The sequence below is a fragment of the Nelumbo nucifera genome, chromosome 4, assembly GCF_055504915.1.
Source record: "Nelumbo nucifera cultivar China Antique chromosome 4, China Antique-T2T, whole genome shotgun sequence".
In the NCBI taxonomy this organism is placed as follows: Eukaryota; Viridiplantae; Streptophyta; class Magnoliopsida; order Proteales; family Nelumbonaceae; genus Nelumbo; species Nelumbo nucifera.
Window position 1 is genome coordinate 5,366,557 of NC_142652.1, and position 17,957 is coordinate 5,384,513.

The following is a 17,957-nucleotide window of genomic DNA, read 5'->3' on the forward strand; positions in this document are numbered from 1 at the left end:
ATCTCAGAGATAACATCTGAATGAATAGATTTTCCAAAGTTCCAACAATCCCAAGGCTCCATCTTGTACGTACCATAACCAGAACTTATTACATACTAGACCCTTCCAACCAAAAGACGAGGAAATATAACAAAACCGAATTCTTATAAAGATACTAGGTGTGCCAATTGCTTAACTAAAAATTACAGGAAAAAATTCTCATGTTACTCAATTTTCTACACAGCTTCGCTTGGAAAACCAGTGATTGAAATCAAACCACTCTGTAATCATTTGAAACACCTCTAAACCGGCATCCAGAGAGGCCTGAAAATTCTCCCCTTATCTTGGAGGTGGTGGAGGAACATGAGATTTTGCCATACCTACCCAAGCGACGATGCCGACTGCAAGTATTATCCATCCGAATATATCATACTTGAGGTCACTGCTTTTCTTTTTCTTCGAACTCTGAAATATACACGATACACTCGAGTTAATTAAGGCTTTGGGTGATTCAGAAAGCAGGTGAACACAAAATATATGTATTGTATGTCAGTTTTCAGGGTGATTCCAACGTTAATATCGATCCAAATATATTTATTTGTAAATCCACAGAAAAATTAAAAATTAATATATGTTGAAAACTCCGGATACACAAAAATCCATCGATACTTTGAACCATGGGGGACCATCAGTGCATTGGATATGGTCACAACTCTTGCTTTTTTAGACAGTAAAACAAATAGATGCGTAGTGCCCCAAAACTTGTCATGTCCAAGACAGGTATAGCTTCAGTGCTTCACAACTCTTTCTTTTTTAGATAGTAAAATAAAAATTCGATTAAAAAGACAAAAGAGAGTACAATACCAGGTGACAAGATATCACCGAGACGGATCAAAGGGAACAACTCTTCAACACCATAACCATAACCCTTCTATCTGACAAGCATGCTTCCCAACTATGAACCACACATACATCAAACAAACATGCAAACTTGTAATTATAACCTAGAATGGAACATGCTGACCTATCCTGAAGTCAGTGGGCAATATTTTCAAATGCTCATTCTGCCAAAAACTTCATGTTTCAAGGTTTAATCCATTACCTGATTTTCCTTTAATTACTGGTAAAACTTATTGAGTACCAAAAAAGAGATTATGAGATGTACATCTGACACAACATAACAAAGAACACAATAGAAGGTAAAAGATAAGCCTACAATTTTGGGAATATATTAGAATTTATAATATCTCCAATTTCAAACAAACCAATTGCTGAAATGGTAACTTTTGATGGGCCAATGCTGGGTTGGGATTTGGGGTTGAGGCCTCAAGAGACTTTGAATTGGGTGAACTGATTTCCTCCTTGCTTGAAACCCTCTAAGAAGTGAGTTTGTTGTCTTTGGGATGCGATGAGAGGGTACTGGTACCAAATGTTTGTTGGCAGTTAAAGAACTCTGGTGCGGCCTTATTCCCCTCCTAAGGTAAAGGTTTTCTGCTAAGAGGTTGTTAATAAACTGGTCCATCTCACCTCCTGTGTGTTCTTTGCATGAAGAGTGGGGAAAACACTAACCATCTTTTGTTACATTCTCCTAAAAAGAACATGGGTAGTAGTAAGAAATTATTTAAGCACTAATAACTTAACACTAGATATGGCTATAAATAGAATGGATTGGCGAAACAGGATTCGTGTATCCGACCAGATATAGTTGGGATAAGGCACAGATGATGATGAGGAAGAGTTTGGTGGTACCAGCTGAAGTATTCGATCTATTTGACTGACGATTGTTGAGATACTGATGCAGAAACTCAAGAGACAAATTTGGAATGTTCTCAAATTTTATGTATTTCTGTTTTTTAGCAGGGGTGTTTTTGTAATTTTATATTTCACTGGGGCCCAATGATAGGGTCCGGTTTGTCTAGTTATGGTTTGTTTATGTTAAAAATTTTAGTCATTGAATAAGTAGTTTATGAGTTAAGTCTTGAATTGGAATAGGATAATGGCATTTCAGTTTTAAGTCCTACTAGGATTCTTTATTTTTTGGAGAGGTAATAGAAAATATTTCACTAAAGAGTACCATACTGCACAAAAACAAGCAGTAGGTCAAACAGGTACAATGTACACCCATCTGACCACCATGCCGGGTTTCAAACAAACAAAAAAAAAACAAAGAGAAAAATAACTGATACAAATTACAGGTCATATATTCTCACCCAGCCCTTCGACAACCCCATTCTAGGCATTCCCTACCAACCCCTGCTCTTGACAAAGTGTCAGCCTGCACATCAGAACTTCTAGATACCGGGTACCCAATTGAACAAGGCAATGAGGGAGGTACCTAGTGAGTGTCCTTGTCTCACCAATGTCCTAACTGTCCATGGAATCTGAACATGTCTTCATCCATATTATAACTGTTTGACAATCGCCTTCCACTTGCACTTCTTCAAATCCTGTGTCATCAATAATTTTAGGCCTTGAATCAAGGACAAAAGTTCAGCTGATGTTTTGGCTAAGCAAGGGGTGGGAAGGGTTCAAAAGTTCTCTCTGTGGTGCTTTTTTGTACCTTTTTTCCATAATTAATGAAATTCTTCTGTTATTGATAAAAAAAAGGACTAAAGTTCAGCTCTCAGGGAGTTACCATGACACACTGGGCCTGAAGAGCTTACAATAATATCACTCCCATGATCTCTAACAATTCCACCCACTCCAGAAGCCCTTGGATTTTTCAAGACAACATCCATCAAAGTATAGTTTCACCACCCCTTCTACAGGAGGGGATCGCTCATCTGCTATTTGTTGTCTTCTTGTTTGGAAAGCAGCAACCACCTGCCACCCCCTTGGTAGGTCATTTAGTGAGAAACCTCTAAAATCTTCACAAACCATGGCCCAGTGAGCAGCCTTAATCCTTGTCAATTTATACCTCCTCCACATCCCAATACTTTTCTTTAAAAATCCCCACTTTTCTTTCACACCACTGCCCCCACACATACATTGCCACAAAACCTTTTGTCTCCGACTGCTACAATCCATCACCTCTGCTCTGAACAATTCTGCCACTTCAGCCAGTGCCACCCAAGTTTTTCCAAATAACCTGAATTCTAGCTGTCACAATCTAGAGGGATAGGAACAATGTATGAGAAGGTGATTGGTGTTTTCCCCACTCTTCATACCAAGGACACACACATGAGTAGGGGTGTCAATGGACTGGTTTTGGGTTGGCCACCATCCAAATCAAAATCAATTTGGATGAGTTGGACAGACCAATAAAACATATTGAATTGGACCAGTCTGGATTTAATGGTCCTAAGTATTTATTGAATTGGATTGGACCTGGTCCATCTGTAATGAATTTATATTGGATTGGGTAGGACTGAACCAAATATCAGGTACATTAATAAAAGATGAGAATACAGGTGTCAATGGACCAGGTTTGGGTTGGAACCAATCCAAATTAAAGCCAATTTCAACAGATTGGACGGTCCAGACATTGAATTGGACCTGATCCATCTGTAATGGACTCATATTGGACTGGTCTAAACTGGACCAATTGACACCCCTACACATGAGAGAAAGCGCCCAGAAATTCCATGTTATTTATGATTTGGTTAACAGCCTCCCAGCAAAAAAAACCTGAATTTAGGGGATTGGGCTAAACCACACCTCTCTCACAGGAAAAAGTTGGTTCTCAGTGGTTGGGTATGTCCTAAAAAAGGAGGCACAGGTAAAGTTACCTACAGTAGAGGGTATCCTACTAGGATTCTTATGAGTAACAGTTTTTGAGTCCTAGGGTTCTTAAGAGTCTACAGTCTATAAATATGTGTGGATATTCTACACTTATACACAAGGGTCAATGAAGTTTATTGTTTTTCTTTTTGAGCTTATGCCATTTATGGTGAGTGATTCCCATGCCCTAGAGTGATTCTAGGTACCCCATGAGTGATTCTGGGTATTCTCTCCTTGCTTTCTCTATCTATTGTCTTTCTTATTTCCTTTTTTTGATGAATGATCATTAAAGAGAAATATAGGAGGGTTGACTGGTTGAGGAGGCATTTGAGCTTAGAATTATAAGGGTGGCATATTGGGCTTTAATATGTGAAGGGTTCAAAGATGTTTCCTTGAATGATATCCTAAGGGGATGACAGGTCATTGCTAGATTTCAGATTACAGGGCAGCGAAGGTTGGGTGAATGGACTGCACCAACAACTGGTAAAATTAAATTTAATTGAGGCAGAAGGGACTCAAAACTAGTTATATCATGGACAAATGACAACTCTCTAGGTGGTTGGGTGCACAGCCACATCTCAAGGTGCAAGCAACTATTTTTGGCAAAATTGTAATTGATTCTTCTGTTTTTAAAATTAGTGACAGATCACTGTGGCAATATTCTCCTCAGTTTTTCAGGCCCAATTGGTTATGGTAATTCAGTAAGGGCTGAATTGATGGCTGTAATCCAAGCTTAAGTTAATAAAGCTGAAGGGGATGAAAGATGTAGAGGTAGAAGGAGACTTCTAAACTATTATTTGTTGGTTGAAGAATCAAAGATGTAATCATGTAATACCTTGGAGTAGTATAGTAGTAGGTATTACACAAACCATACTTTTACTTTTCTCAAAAAAAAAAGATGCTACCTTGGAGGGTTAGGCCAATGGTGAAGCAGACACAATCTCTAGGTGCTATCTTGAATACTTCATTCAACTGGACACCTAGAAGTGCTAATATGATGGCAGATGCATTGGCAAGAGAAGGGGTATTAAAGGAACGGCTAGAATGGTGTCCAGGGCCAGGTTGTAATCTGTAATAGTTTTTTACATTGTCATCCTTAATTTGTATTAGAGACATATTTGTTTGGGAGATACATTGTATCTCTTGGCTTCTGCTTCCTTTGGTAAGCAGTAGGCCACAATCCCAAACCCTGAAAAACAAAACCTACCTAGGTAAGAGGCAAAATAGTGCACTGACCCCAAATATCAGCTCAACAATTTAAGGGAGACCCAAAGATCCCTCCCTTAGCCAACCAACTTCTCAGTTTTAGTTAAGATTCCTTGGGTTCCATCTGAATGAGATGTCCACTCTATCTAATAAACTGATTATTTTTAGTAGAGATGAGGTATCATTTCATTAGAACAAAAAACCAAGTACAACCAGTGGCTGTACAAAGGAAAGTACTAAGCAAATTAGACCACTCTTCCATTCGAAGTTACAAAAAGATTTTTAAATTCCAAAAGAGAACAAATGGCAGATCCTTCTAAATTCAACTGTGCAAATGCTCAGGATAACGGCTTTCCCACAATTTTCTGCCAAACTTCCCCCTCCTGACATCTAATAAACTGATTTTGAAGGGCAAGAATTATATAGAACCATGGAATGAATGCCTGCAACCACTAATCCTTGAGAAAGAAGTTGCCTTAAAAAGAACAATGTAGCTAAGATTAATGACAAATACCAAAAAAAAAAGGATAGGGGATGCTCATCAGGCCTTATTGGAAAAGGCATAAATTTACTAGTTTATGGAGCATAGTCATGGAGACATCATCCCATGGACAGCAAATTCCTCGATTAGGAACTGTTGAGACACAAATAAAGGGAATACAAGTGTACAAGAAAAGGCCACGTCAGCCTTTAAGTAATGTAATTGACAGCCAACCACTAGAACAAACTAAATAACAAACTGGACAAGTGGAGAGGCTGGTATAACAGAATTGTAACAGAAGTGTATAAATAAGGAAAGGAAGCCAGAAGAGGAATTATTGATTTTGGGAATACAATCTCTCTCTCTCTCTCTCTCGTTCAGGAGACAGGCTTCCTCGAAAAAGTCCCTGAGTTAGGCAGTTCCTAACAGGAACTTTGTTCTCATTTTTTCCCTTATTACTCCACAACTCTCACCAAGAATACTAGGCTATTAATTCTACATCATTCAATTATTCTTCAGCACATTTGACTCCTCCAGTGGCCTTTAAAATATTTTGGCCTACTGTTAGGAGTAAACTCTAGGCCTGCATCTTGAGATTTGGTGACAGAGTTAAACAAAAAAAAATAAAAAAACTAGCTACTTGGAAAAAAAAATTCATCTTTTTGAGGCAGGATTACACTTGTCAAATCAACATTAGCCTCTCAGTTTAGTTTTTATGTTTTTGTGCCCCATGATAAAAGGATAGAAAAGATTGTCAGAGATTTCCCATGGTAGTTAAGTGACTCTAAAAGGGATCTCACTCATGAACTGGGTGGATGCATGGAGCTGAGAAGGATGGACTTTAGATCAAAGACAAGAACACTGTTTTTGAAGGGTCTGGATTTCTGGAGGGTCAGGGACAAGAACACTGATTTGTTGGATCAGTGGCAATGGAGGTTTCAATTGAAAATCAACAACTTTGGGTCAAGGCAGAAATGATATTCTTCAAAAAGGATGGGACTCGGTGTCAACATCTAGGATGATGATGTGTTGCCCATGTAAAACAGTTGAGGTTATCCATCCAATGCTCATGTGATATATTAGGATAGACCCATTATCAAGCAATAAAGTAAAATTTGAGAAGACTGAAGACCTATGGTGGGGATAGAACGTTTTGTGTTGCTTTTTCCCAGCACCTATAACATCTTCCTTCATAAAAACAAGTTCATTGTTGAGTGTGCCCACTTTTCTCATTGGATTAAGGTCTCAGGGGAGTCTTAGAGATCATAAATCTGATGTGGACATTTCTCCAATTAACTCTCTTAAAGGTGGTATTCTTTTTAATGGTTGAGTCAGAATTTGGATTTTAGATCCTTTGGGCAATCTTCTTGTTCTTTTCTAAAGCCTTGATGTAGCACATCCGTTTTTTGAAAGGTATTGATGTAGAACACCCTTTCCTCTACATTTTCTGATTAAAACCCTTTGGGAATTGGGATGGCTCAACTCCAAAGATCCAAGCATTGTTGGGAAGTTGCTTTGCAAATTGTCAATACATGTGATATGCTCCAAAGAAGACACAAAGTTTGGTGTCTCTCCCCTCATCCGTGTGTCCTATTTGTTTGTCTTTTAGTGAATAAGTTTTTGAGGTTGTGGAATGGCTGAAACTGAAGTTGGGTAGATCACTATACCCTTGAAAATTTTATTGTTAATTATTTTAACAACTAAAAGACAAAGCAATAAGTCTTTCAGCTCAGCAACTTCAGCCGTTAGCAAACCTCAAATGGACCCTAGCAATGGCAAGCTTTGTGCAGCATAAGAATCCTATTCTTTTGCTTGGAGTGCTCTTTAGGCAAACCAGGACACTAGGGAATAGGAGGTCTCTTCAGAAGTCGTGAATGGTTTTTGCTGCTCAATTTCTTAGGTCCAGTGGAAGAAGGAAATTCTTTAACAGCTCAGCTTCTTGAACTTCTTCAAGGCCTCAAATTAGCATTAATTTCCAGTTGGAGCAAAGCAGTCATTGAAGAGGATAAATCAGTGAATGAATATCCTCAAGGGAAAAATATTGATAAAAAAATCCTCAAGGGAAGAAGGCCCTTGGCAATTTGGATTTCTTATTCAAGAAGCCAAAGTATTATCAGCCAACTTGAATGGCTCATTTAGGTGGGTGTACAGATGAGCAAATGCCTTGAATTGAATGACTTGTTGGCAAAACAAAGTGTGGGCATGGATGTTCTTGAATGGGGGCTCCAGTTACAGGGATGCAGTTCCGGACTATTTTTGTTTAAGATTCTTGGATTGGACAGAGGGTGGGCCTTGGCGCAATGATTGGGTTTCTCCATTGTAACCTGGATGACCAGGATTCAAATATTTGAAACAGCCTCTCTATGTATCTCCAGGAGTAAGGCTGCGCACATCTGTCCCTCTCCATACCCAGCATTGGCAGGATCTTCATTCACTGGGCTGCCCTTTATTCTTGGATTGGACACCTATGTGTTTGGCCAGGACTATCCCTATTTTCTTTTATGCATGCCAATTATGATGTGTATGCTGTTTGGAACTTGAATGTTAGGGTTCTCCAATACATTAGTACAATCTCCTTTGATTGTTTTATTAAAAAAAATGAAAATATGCACTGAACTGAATAAAATAGTAATTACATTAAGAGAAAAAAAAATCAAGAAAAGAGAAGGTACACAACCAAACATGCATAATTTTTTGCATCAAATAGACATGAAAATTGTCATTTAGAGTTCTCTATATAGAAAGGTCACAGTTTTAGTTGATGGGCAAGGATTCTCAAAATAAAATACATGCTCAGATGTCCATCAACCTTTTTGTAAAGATTCACAGTATGGGATCATAGGGCTGCAGGGGACCAGGGGCAGCTTTGTTTTTTGTATATTCCCTGTGTACAGCTTCTTGTTGTACATGGCATTTTCATAAGTTAATGAAAACTTTACTTTGTTTTTCCTCAACAGTATATATATATATATATATATATTTTATATATACTTCAGAAGTAAATGTCTTAGAGAAGTTTTCTTATACATAAAATGGTTTTACTGCAAAGAGAGTTTGGAAACTTTACATTTGCACTCGAAGAAGTTGAAGATCCTCCCCCCATTGTCTGTTGACTAAGACCATGCTTATGGATCTCCACATGCAATTCAGGAGCCTGAGGGAATGTGGCCATCAGTAGACATTATAAAAATTATTAAATGAAAATCTAATCAAGAATATTCAGATGTGGGGAGCTGCACCAAGTAAGAAAAACCCACTTTCTTTTTATTTTTTATCAAAAAAGCAAACCACTTTCCAGAAAAATTAATCCAAGAGTTAGCAAGCAAGACAGGTTAAACGAACAGATGCACACAATATCAATCTTGCACTATTGGCTTCAAAGAAAAAGGTTAAGTATAAGCTACAAACTGCAAATAATTAGAAAATAATGACTTATGAAAGATCTATAAGATGCCTCCATAAAGTTCATTTATAACAAGATGCTATTCAATATACCTATACCATTTCCAAAATATCAAAATCTATATATGCTTCATGAACACAGGTTCAAAAGCAAAAGGAGAAAAACACGGAGATACTCAATATTCAAGAATTCACCCTGCCCATTAGTCCCATAAGAAGTTCATCCTGTTGGGCAGAGTGCTTTCAGAGATTCTAGAATCTAGACTTCTGCTGTTAATGTGACCCATGTAACAGCCAAAGGGAAAGCATTTGATATAACTTTGATCTTTGTGCTCAGCTTCCTTAAAGACTAGCAGAACAGTTCCTTCAGGGACATCGGAAACAGTACCTGATATGAACCGTTTCCAAGAAATAAATTACCCCAAAGAGTGACACTGATTTTCCAGTGTAAGAAAAGATGACCTGCTGATTCTTTCATCTTGTTCATAGGACATAATCCAAATTTTGAATTTTTATGCCTTAGTCCTTAAGCCACTAACTTGTCCTTGGGCACTCTCCACAATCCATTGCACGAAGGCTATTCTTTAGAGTATACCTTGGAGAAAAGGATCCCAGTGTGAAATCTTCAGATGGGTTACAAACTCAGATCCTTCTGTCTTCTTTCTAACAATTCGTGTTTTTTTTGATGAATTTCTAACAATCCCTGTTTTGTACTTTTATCCATTTCTTCATCCTCTTCATTGTCTCATATTTTCCCATGTGTGAAAAGCAGTATGTAATATTTATATAGAGTGACTTTTTATTTTCTTAGGATTTTTTATCAGCAACACAGAATAAAATTCATTAATATTAGAAAAGAACAGTACAACAAGAAGTTGCAAAAAAACACAACCAATCCAAAGGAACTAATCCATCCCAGAGTATTACAAATGAACCCAATACATAGATTGTCACTGAAGCCCTTGCTTAGCTAAACCGTCTACCAACTGTTCCTTACCTAGTTGATTTGAATAATCATTTCTTTTGAAAGCCATTTGAAACGTCTGAAGTCATTCCTTAGGTGCCGAGTCACTCCCCACCCCCACCCCCCTCTTTCAGCCAGCCCATAACTGTTCCGAGTCACCTTTAATAATCAATCTTTCAAAGCCCAATTCTATGGCTTTCTAAACCCCGTAAACTGCTGCCAAGAGTTCTGATCTAACCGCATCGCCTTCCCAATTGGGCTTGAATACAAGGAAAGTATGTTTCCTTTCTCATCCTTAATCACCCCTCTAGTACCTGAAAGGCGGGGATTGCCCACATATATAGTTGTTCCTTTATGTCAAATAAGCTGAGAGATAGAAAGGAAATGTTACATAGAAGTGCCCTCAAGAATGAGCCATGCAAAACAATTTATGACAGTTTACCCAGTGGCACAGGAACTAGTACACTACCTTAGCGGTCAGCTCTAAAGACTTGAGATAGATCTCATTTCCAGGATCCTACAAAAAGAGAGAGAGAGAGAGAGAGAACTACTATTATAAGTTCCCCTAGCGTGTAAATTATACAACATTTCAAAATATAGGAAGTATGTAACTGCATGGTGACTTGACTAGAAAAGTTACTTCATCTACTGCTTGCTGGAAATATTGAGACGCTTTTTCAAAGTAAGCCTTGGCTTCCTCGTGCTCAGGAGTTAGAAAGGCATGAGAAGTGTGTGCATTTCCTAAGCACCAGAGCGTGTCATGCTTTCTTGGATTAACTAGCAATGCCTCCTCCAGCTTCGAAATGGCATCTGCAGAAATGGATAACAGAAATATAAGAATTTGAGTCTGCCTTCCGTGCTGGCAAATGGTGAATACAAAAGGTTTAGATAATCAAAAGGCAAAAATAATAAAAACCTTTTATCATCTTCTTCGTGTCTGGGAGATTCTGGAACTGTGACAACTCAAGAAGCGCTCCACCCCATCTCGTTAGGTTCTGTAGAAATTAAGAGAAATAGATTATAATATTTAAAATATGAATATAAAAAATACAACTAATTGGAGTTTGAAGCTTTTGATGACAATAACTAAAAATAAGGAGAATAATTCGAATCGACGCTTTTGTTTTAATCCCTAATGAGCTTGCAGTAAAGCAGTTAATTCATTGAAGTGGCATTTCTACGTCGAACTAATGAGGGAAACCGTTAAATAACAATATCCAAAAAACATCATTCTGAAACCCTAGACCAAAAAGAAATAAAAAAAAAAAATCGAATATGAAACAATAAATGATGGAGATAGAAAGTACGAACATCTGCGTCGAGCGGGTCCCTGGCATAGTTGACCTCGGCGGTCTTCCGAGCATGCTCGAAGAACATGAGGCGATCGAAATCGCTCTGAGACACATCCATCATGTTGATGAAAACGTTTAAAACGGGTAGGTCTCTGTGTGTCTTTCCCTCCTTGTGCTAGGGCTTGCAAAAGAAACTGAAGCGGCCTGCGAAGGGAAATGAAGCAGAGGGTAAAAAAAATGGCACAAGACCCAGGCAGGCAGGTAATAGGTGGATAGCTTCGTTTCCCAATTCTCGAATCGTGAGATGAGCGTTCCTTGTAAACGCTACTGACACTTGTTAGATTATGCTGCTGACACGTGCATCTAGATTATGTGGCATAGGTCGACGATGTTCCCGGCTGCCACATTCACATTAGTTGGAGGGAATTCGCGTTCGGTGCACCGGACGAGTGAATCCGCGAATCAGAGTCCTCCACGTCAACCAGGAGAAGGAACGCGTACCGTTAACGTTCCAAGCCCCGTTAATCGGATTTGGCGGTTCAACCAGCCGCAAAATGACAAAATGGAGATCAAAACCCTTGACAAACCTTTTTTTGACTTTTCCCTCTGTATTTTTCCCCAGGAGACCGAACCCTACCCATACTGTGACTCGAACCAATGGCCGTCGGCGGTTACTGCGAGAGCTTTAATGGTACGTTTCTCTCTTCCTGTTCTTCTTCTTCTTCTTCAAATGCTCTGTTTTTGAGTGCGCATTTCTTTATATTGACAGTAGATCTCTTCATGGTCGGGCTCGAGTTTGGGTTTTGCCATATACCGACACTGAATCTATATAACTGAAGTTCTTTGAGTTAAAGTCTCTAATAAATAGTTTGATCACTTGGTGGTTAGAGATAATAGAAAATTTTGAAAGATTCAAGATGATTGAACATGGAAAATACCCTAATTTTAGACTATGCAAAGGAGAATCGGAAGAGCAATTAAACCCGTGTTAGCGAGTACGAGTGTAGGACATGGTGTTGTTGCCTATGAATAAATTGGTTTTTGGAACTAAGTGGGAAGATTCAAAAAGAGATGTATTGGTGGTGGATTCGAATTCATCCCAACGCCGCCCTCTGATGCTTTATCATATCAGAATTTGAAGAATAGAACCGAAGAATTATCAATGGACGAGGCAAAAAATGGGCCAAAGGGGTGTGAACTGTGAACTGTGAACTGTGAAGAACTGGAGAGCTTCGGTGAATATTGAATAGAGATAATCAGGATATCACCGTACCAAATCAAATACTTGCTTTGGTATTTGATTTGAGGTGAGAAAGAGACGCCGACATGGATGCATGGTCAGGGTCTCAGGGAGGAGTCTAGATCAGATCCTCACAAAGGAACACTCTATGAGGGACAGGGAGAGTATCATTTGAGTCTGAACTCCGAATTGCGCACAACAAAAACCGTCAGAGCTCTCCTTGTCGCCGCCGATGGCTGCCAGAGCATATAGGGGAAAAGCAAACAGGGTTTACTGCATCGGCCACTTGAAAAGTTCGGTGGAAGGAGGAAAGCTTCAGGGAAAATCACTAAAAAATTTTACAGTATGAATTTGGCTTCGGTTTGTATCCGGTTGGACTGTCAAATCCAAATTAACGCACGTTTAACTATTAACATTTGAATGATCGACATGGTCAAATCCGATCGTCGGGTTCACTCGTCCAGTGCACCCACGGATGCACAGAACGCGGACTCGGTTGGAGTTTGGACGTAAACCAGTAGTTTCGTGGGTTGAGCCTGGTTGGTCTACAAACGGCAAATCCAGGATCCAGCCCAAACATAGGTGACGCCGACGAGACGTTGCTTTGCTATGCTATCTACCGTCAAATTGGCCCAAGTTAACCTCGCAAAGCCCATTTCTTCTCGGAGGTGTCGACTGTCCAGTTGAGGAGTGGTTGGTTAACCGTTACCCAGCCCAGCCAGCCCAATTTTAAAATTTATAAAATATATTGAAAAAGGATCTTGTGCTTTGCTAGTTGGATTGTTCAGGAAATAAGGCTGAACAAAACCAATACCAATTCAACCATACAAGGTACATGTGCGTTACAAATTTGCAAGATTGTTATTGGAGTCGAAGTCGATCGACCCTAGCATGCATACATGCTCTCAAGTCTCAAGCTGAAGCTGGTGCACGAAACCGATTCTACATTTAACGAGTCACCTTTGATTTCGATACCTTTTGAATTCCAATTCCCAGATGCAACTTTGCACCAGTGCAAATAAAATGGCACAGCAATTAAAACAAAAGTTGCTGTTTTCATCAATGGAAACGCTTGCTGCGCTCTTGCTGAGTGCTGAGTGCTGACCTCCCATCCCATTATTTTTTGTCTAAGGGTTATCGTTAGACCTGTTCATGGATCGAGCCATGCCGGGTTTGGATCGGGCTTTTGCTCTTTATTAATAGGAAATTTTCAGACCCGAGCCAAGTCCAGCCCGACCAATGGGCCTACAACTTGGGCCCAAATCTGGCTGAGCGCCGGTGCTTGAGTTTGCTTTTGAGAGTGAGAGAATGGTGCTTGAGTTTGCTTTTGAGAGTGAGAGAATGGTGCCTGAGTTCACCAATTCCTGGAAATCTGAGAGTGAATGAAAACTAAGAAAATGAGAAGATAGAAGATGAAAACGGTGCCGGCCGGAGTGGTGGCATCGGCGGTCGGTGCCTGAGTTCGTAGAGTGAAAATGGTGCATTTGGGTTCGTCGGTTCTGAAAGTCTAAGAGTGAGAAACTGAGAATGAGAAGAAAATAGAGAAGATAGAAGATGAAAACAGTGTCGGCCAAAGAGAGAGAGAAGACCTAGTTCTGGTGGCACCGGTCGTTGGTGCCTGAGTTCTCATAGTGAAAACGGTGCACCTGGTTTCATCGGTTCTGAGAGTCTGAGAGTGAGAAGAAAAGTGGGAAGATAGAAGATGAAAACGATGCCAGCTGGAGAGAGAGAGAGAGAGAGAGAGAGAGAGAGAGAACCTAGTTCTGGTGGCGCCGGCCACTAGTGCCTGAGTTCGCAGAGTGAAAATGATGCGGTTGGGTTTGCCAGTTCTAGGAGTCTATGAGTGAGAAACTGAGAATGATAATAAAAGTGAGAATAATTTAGGGTTTAAACTATATAAAAGTTGGGTTGGGTTGGGTTGGGCTTTTTTGACAAATCCCGAACTCGGCTCAGAAAAAATCAAGTTGGGCTTTTAGGCCCAAGGTCAAGCCCACAAGCTAAAACTCATGTTGAAGTCCGTTTGAGGGCCAAGCTGACCCAGCCCAGCTTGTCAAGCTACCCAACCCATGAACAGGTCTAGTTATCACATGGTCACAGGCGGTGTTTGTGTCATTTCTAGTACCATAATTCAACCTGATTCTCCGTTAATGCTTCCAACTCATCAACATGTACAAGTAAATGATAATACTATATAGTTAAATTCAACCTTTTTTTACTTTTACCAAAACTAAGAAAAGTATTCCCTTTATAATAATATAAATGTATGATTATAATTTGGCAACAAAATATGACACAAAAGAAATATTCATACAAACTTCAACAATCAACACACATCAAACTGTGCAAAGTGTTGGATTTTAATCTCATTAAAGATTAAATCTAATAGGGTCCGATTGATCAATTACATAAAAAATACATTTGTATACATGTTTTGAAAACTAGTTTTTTTTTTCTTTTACTAAAATCAGTTTTCAACTTATCCCACATTAGAAAATTACTAAACTTGTTTTATGTTTTTAAATAGGAGTTTGTTTACACTCCTTAGAAATATAAAAGTATGAGTATGGAGGCTTGATATTGTGCAACGTGCGTGCGTGCACGTATGCGGTGCAATGAGGTGCACTTTGTTCACACTTCGTCTCCATGTAAGGCGTAATGTTAACCACCTTTAAATAGTCACAATGTTTGAAATTGTGACTATTCAAAGAACTTTTTTTTTTAAATGAGCACATTTCTTTTCTCCATGATTCTTTAGAAACTATTTAAAGAATGCGAATTAAGCAATTGAACACAGGGTTTTCGAAAATCACTCTTGTATCTCTCAGTTCAATTTGCTACTGTCTCACAAAAGGTTTTTTTGGAGACTCTTCAACTTTGTTGGTTATAGATTCTCGCCCAAGGCTCTATTGTATATTGTGAACGAATTTACCTGTACCCAACAACAAACTCAGTACAATTGAGTGGAGACAAATAACATTATAAAGACAATATTTTCAAACATACCTCAGAGTGCTTCTCCTCCAAGTTTCCATAATCCTAATTTCCAACACAAAATTATCCACTTTGACACAACTGTACCTTGTAAAAGAGAAAAACGGAAGGTCAAGGAAATGTCCTTGGGTGCATTCCATGAGTGGCTTCTTCTACTACAATCAACATTCTTAACTTACCAGCCAATTATTTAAGGCTACAAGAATTAGGTGAGAAGAGGAAAGTTATCGGAATCTTGTTTACTCAAGGAACCAAGTGAAGAGAGTCTCTCATAATTGTTGGGATATTTTTTCTTTTGCTATACAAATGGGCTACACAATGGGGGTAGCTTTCCCTCACATCCTCCTCGCCCAGATAAAGGCGGTGTTCAATCCAATGTCTTCCATTTGTTGGAATCATTGGAAAGCCAAGAATCAACTGGCGTTCTTCAACGCTAACAGTTGGAGGTGCAACAAGAGTGGACTCCGATTAAGCATCTGTTAAAACTAAAAATTTGAATGGATATATGAATTTGATGAATTGGGATCGGCTACTCACATAGGGCGTATCACACTGACTTACAGGCACATCCCACCGTGTCCGTAAATAACAATACATAACAACACACAGTGGGATGTGCCTGTAAGATCGGTGTGAAGCGCCACGTGTAAAGAGCAGATCCGGTATTGATTTTGATGCCGTATAAATTTGTCAATTCAGATACCCACTCAGATTGCACCGCTATTGACAAGATTGACAAGCCTTGTGACAAAATTCTTCCTTGTCGTAACACTACCCACCAAACCACATCGATCATTATGGTATGTATCCTAAATTTTCTGTATTTGCACAAACATTAGATTGTTTCTTACTGTTACTATATAGATAGTACGTTTATGGATGTTTATCTTATTGGAAATAGATTTCAGTCTTTTTTAAATTGTACATACAATCACTTTTAACGGTGGATGATGAATCAATGTTCCTTTGTTTTTATCGAAATTTCTGAATGCTTGACGAAGTGGCTTTAAATCCACAGTGAAAAGGTGACTGTACCTACAAATCTACAATTTAATAGGAGTCAAAGTTCTCTCGATCTTATCATGTAGATTGTAGGGCTGATAGAGAATGGGTGGGATTTTTATCAGGATGTATGGCCTTAAGTAGTAGATATGGATCAAGGGTAGGGCTGTCAATGGGTTGGGTCCAAGCCGATGAACCTGATGGGCTTTGAACGAATCGGGCCGGTACTGGTTCCAGGATATTATAACAATGGATCAGTTTTGGTTTTTCATATATTATTATTGATTGAAATTAATTCTATCCAAAACCGAATAAATTCAGACCTAATTACCTCGATAACCGATCACTTCGACACTGTCTCTAAAATTACAGACACTATCAGGTCTGATTCGGTTACAGTTAATATTTCTTGTTGAATCGGATCCGGTTCCATCCAGACCCGTTGACAGCCCATGGGTCTAATACTATATTATACCAAGGCCCTTATCCCTCTAATTTCCCCGAAAGTAAAAAAGTATTTTGTCTTACATCCGTTATCTGTCCAATTTGGTCCTCAAGACATTATATCCAAAATTCACCAAGTCCAACTTATCTAATGCCTTTTCTCCTTGGTGTTTGAGCCTTGCACGATCTATTCTACAAATGGTACATTTATACTCGGCCATGTTTATATTTATAATACTTATAAAAAAGTCTATATTTATAGATGTTTAAATGCCTGTATGATCAGTTCAAGCCCAATTAGCTAGGACTGAGCCGATCTTAAGTTTCTATTAACTAGATAGCGCCAGGTGAAGGATGATTTACCATTTAACTCGATCTATTGACATCATCCGAGTTCTCTTAATTAAACACCATTGCTTTAGGTTACTCCTCCTAAACTGAGCTTTATTTGCATATTGGAATAAAAAACACACATCATGGGATGAACAATATTCATCAAGCCCCTTCCCATCATGTGATGTCTTAGCCAGCTGGTAATCTCAGCATAACATGATGAAAGAAACTATACCCCCTTTTATGGCTTTACTTTTTATATTTATTACTTATGACTTTGGAGAAGGGATCTAATAAGTTATTAGGGTCCATTTGGTTTATGGTCGGAATCGCAATTGGAATTGGAATGAAAATCCATTGGGATTGGGATTGGAATGGTCTATTCCCCTTGTATGTTTGGTTCAGGTGAGAATGTGAATTTAAATTAAAATTAGCTGGAATGCATTCTCATCCCAAAGGAGGGGGAGAGAATGGCCATTCTCTTAAATGGAGAAGTACTATTCTAATAGGAATGGGAATGATATTTCAATTTAGTCCAACCAAACAGTTGGATCATTCCGATTCCGATTCTAGACTCCTATTCCTGTGAACCAAACAGACCCTTAATCTCACATATGACAAGCTAGAAATAGGTTGCACGTCTACTTCACACTCATTTACATGGATGATAGTTTCAGTATAGTCCAATTCCACTTTACTAGAAAAAGTTTAAAACCCCATATTAAATTTATTTTAATTGAAAATTGAATTTGTTAACTAGAAAATTAAAAAAAAGAGAGAAGAAAAAAAAAGGAAAAATATAGGACATGGAACGAATGGGAGATACGAATGTGTGGGTCATTGGTATACAATCTCGATTAAAATCAAATAACTCTTGGGGTCCATTTGGTTTATGGTCAGAAT

General features: G+C 38.8%; 1 protein-coding gene across 2 annotated transcripts; it reads right to left on the reverse strand.

The window, feature by feature from the left end:
* On the reverse strand, positions 1 to 11,321 carry LOC104591713 (mitochondrial import receptor subunit TOM20-like). Of its 2 annotated transcripts, XM_010250696.3 has the most exons (6): positions 11,064 to 11,321; positions 10,669 to 10,747; positions 10,393 to 10,562; positions 10,222 to 10,269; positions 8,454 to 8,540; positions 1 to 444 (listed from the first exon to the last, which is right to left on the reverse strand). In XM_010250696.3, the coding sequence occupies exons 1-6, from the start codon at positions 11,163 to 11,165 to the stop codon at positions 319 to 321; spliced, it is 612 nt and encodes a 203-aa protein (XP_010248998.1). In that variant the 5' UTR covers positions 11,166 to 11,321; the 3' UTR covers positions 1 to 318. The 2 variants fall into 2 exon arrangements, with proteins under 2 accessions (XP_010248998.1, XP_088742554.1); XM_088886428.1 differs by lacking the exon at positions 10,222 to 10,269.
* Between the last annotated feature and the right edge of the window lie 6,636 nt (positions 11,322 to 17,957).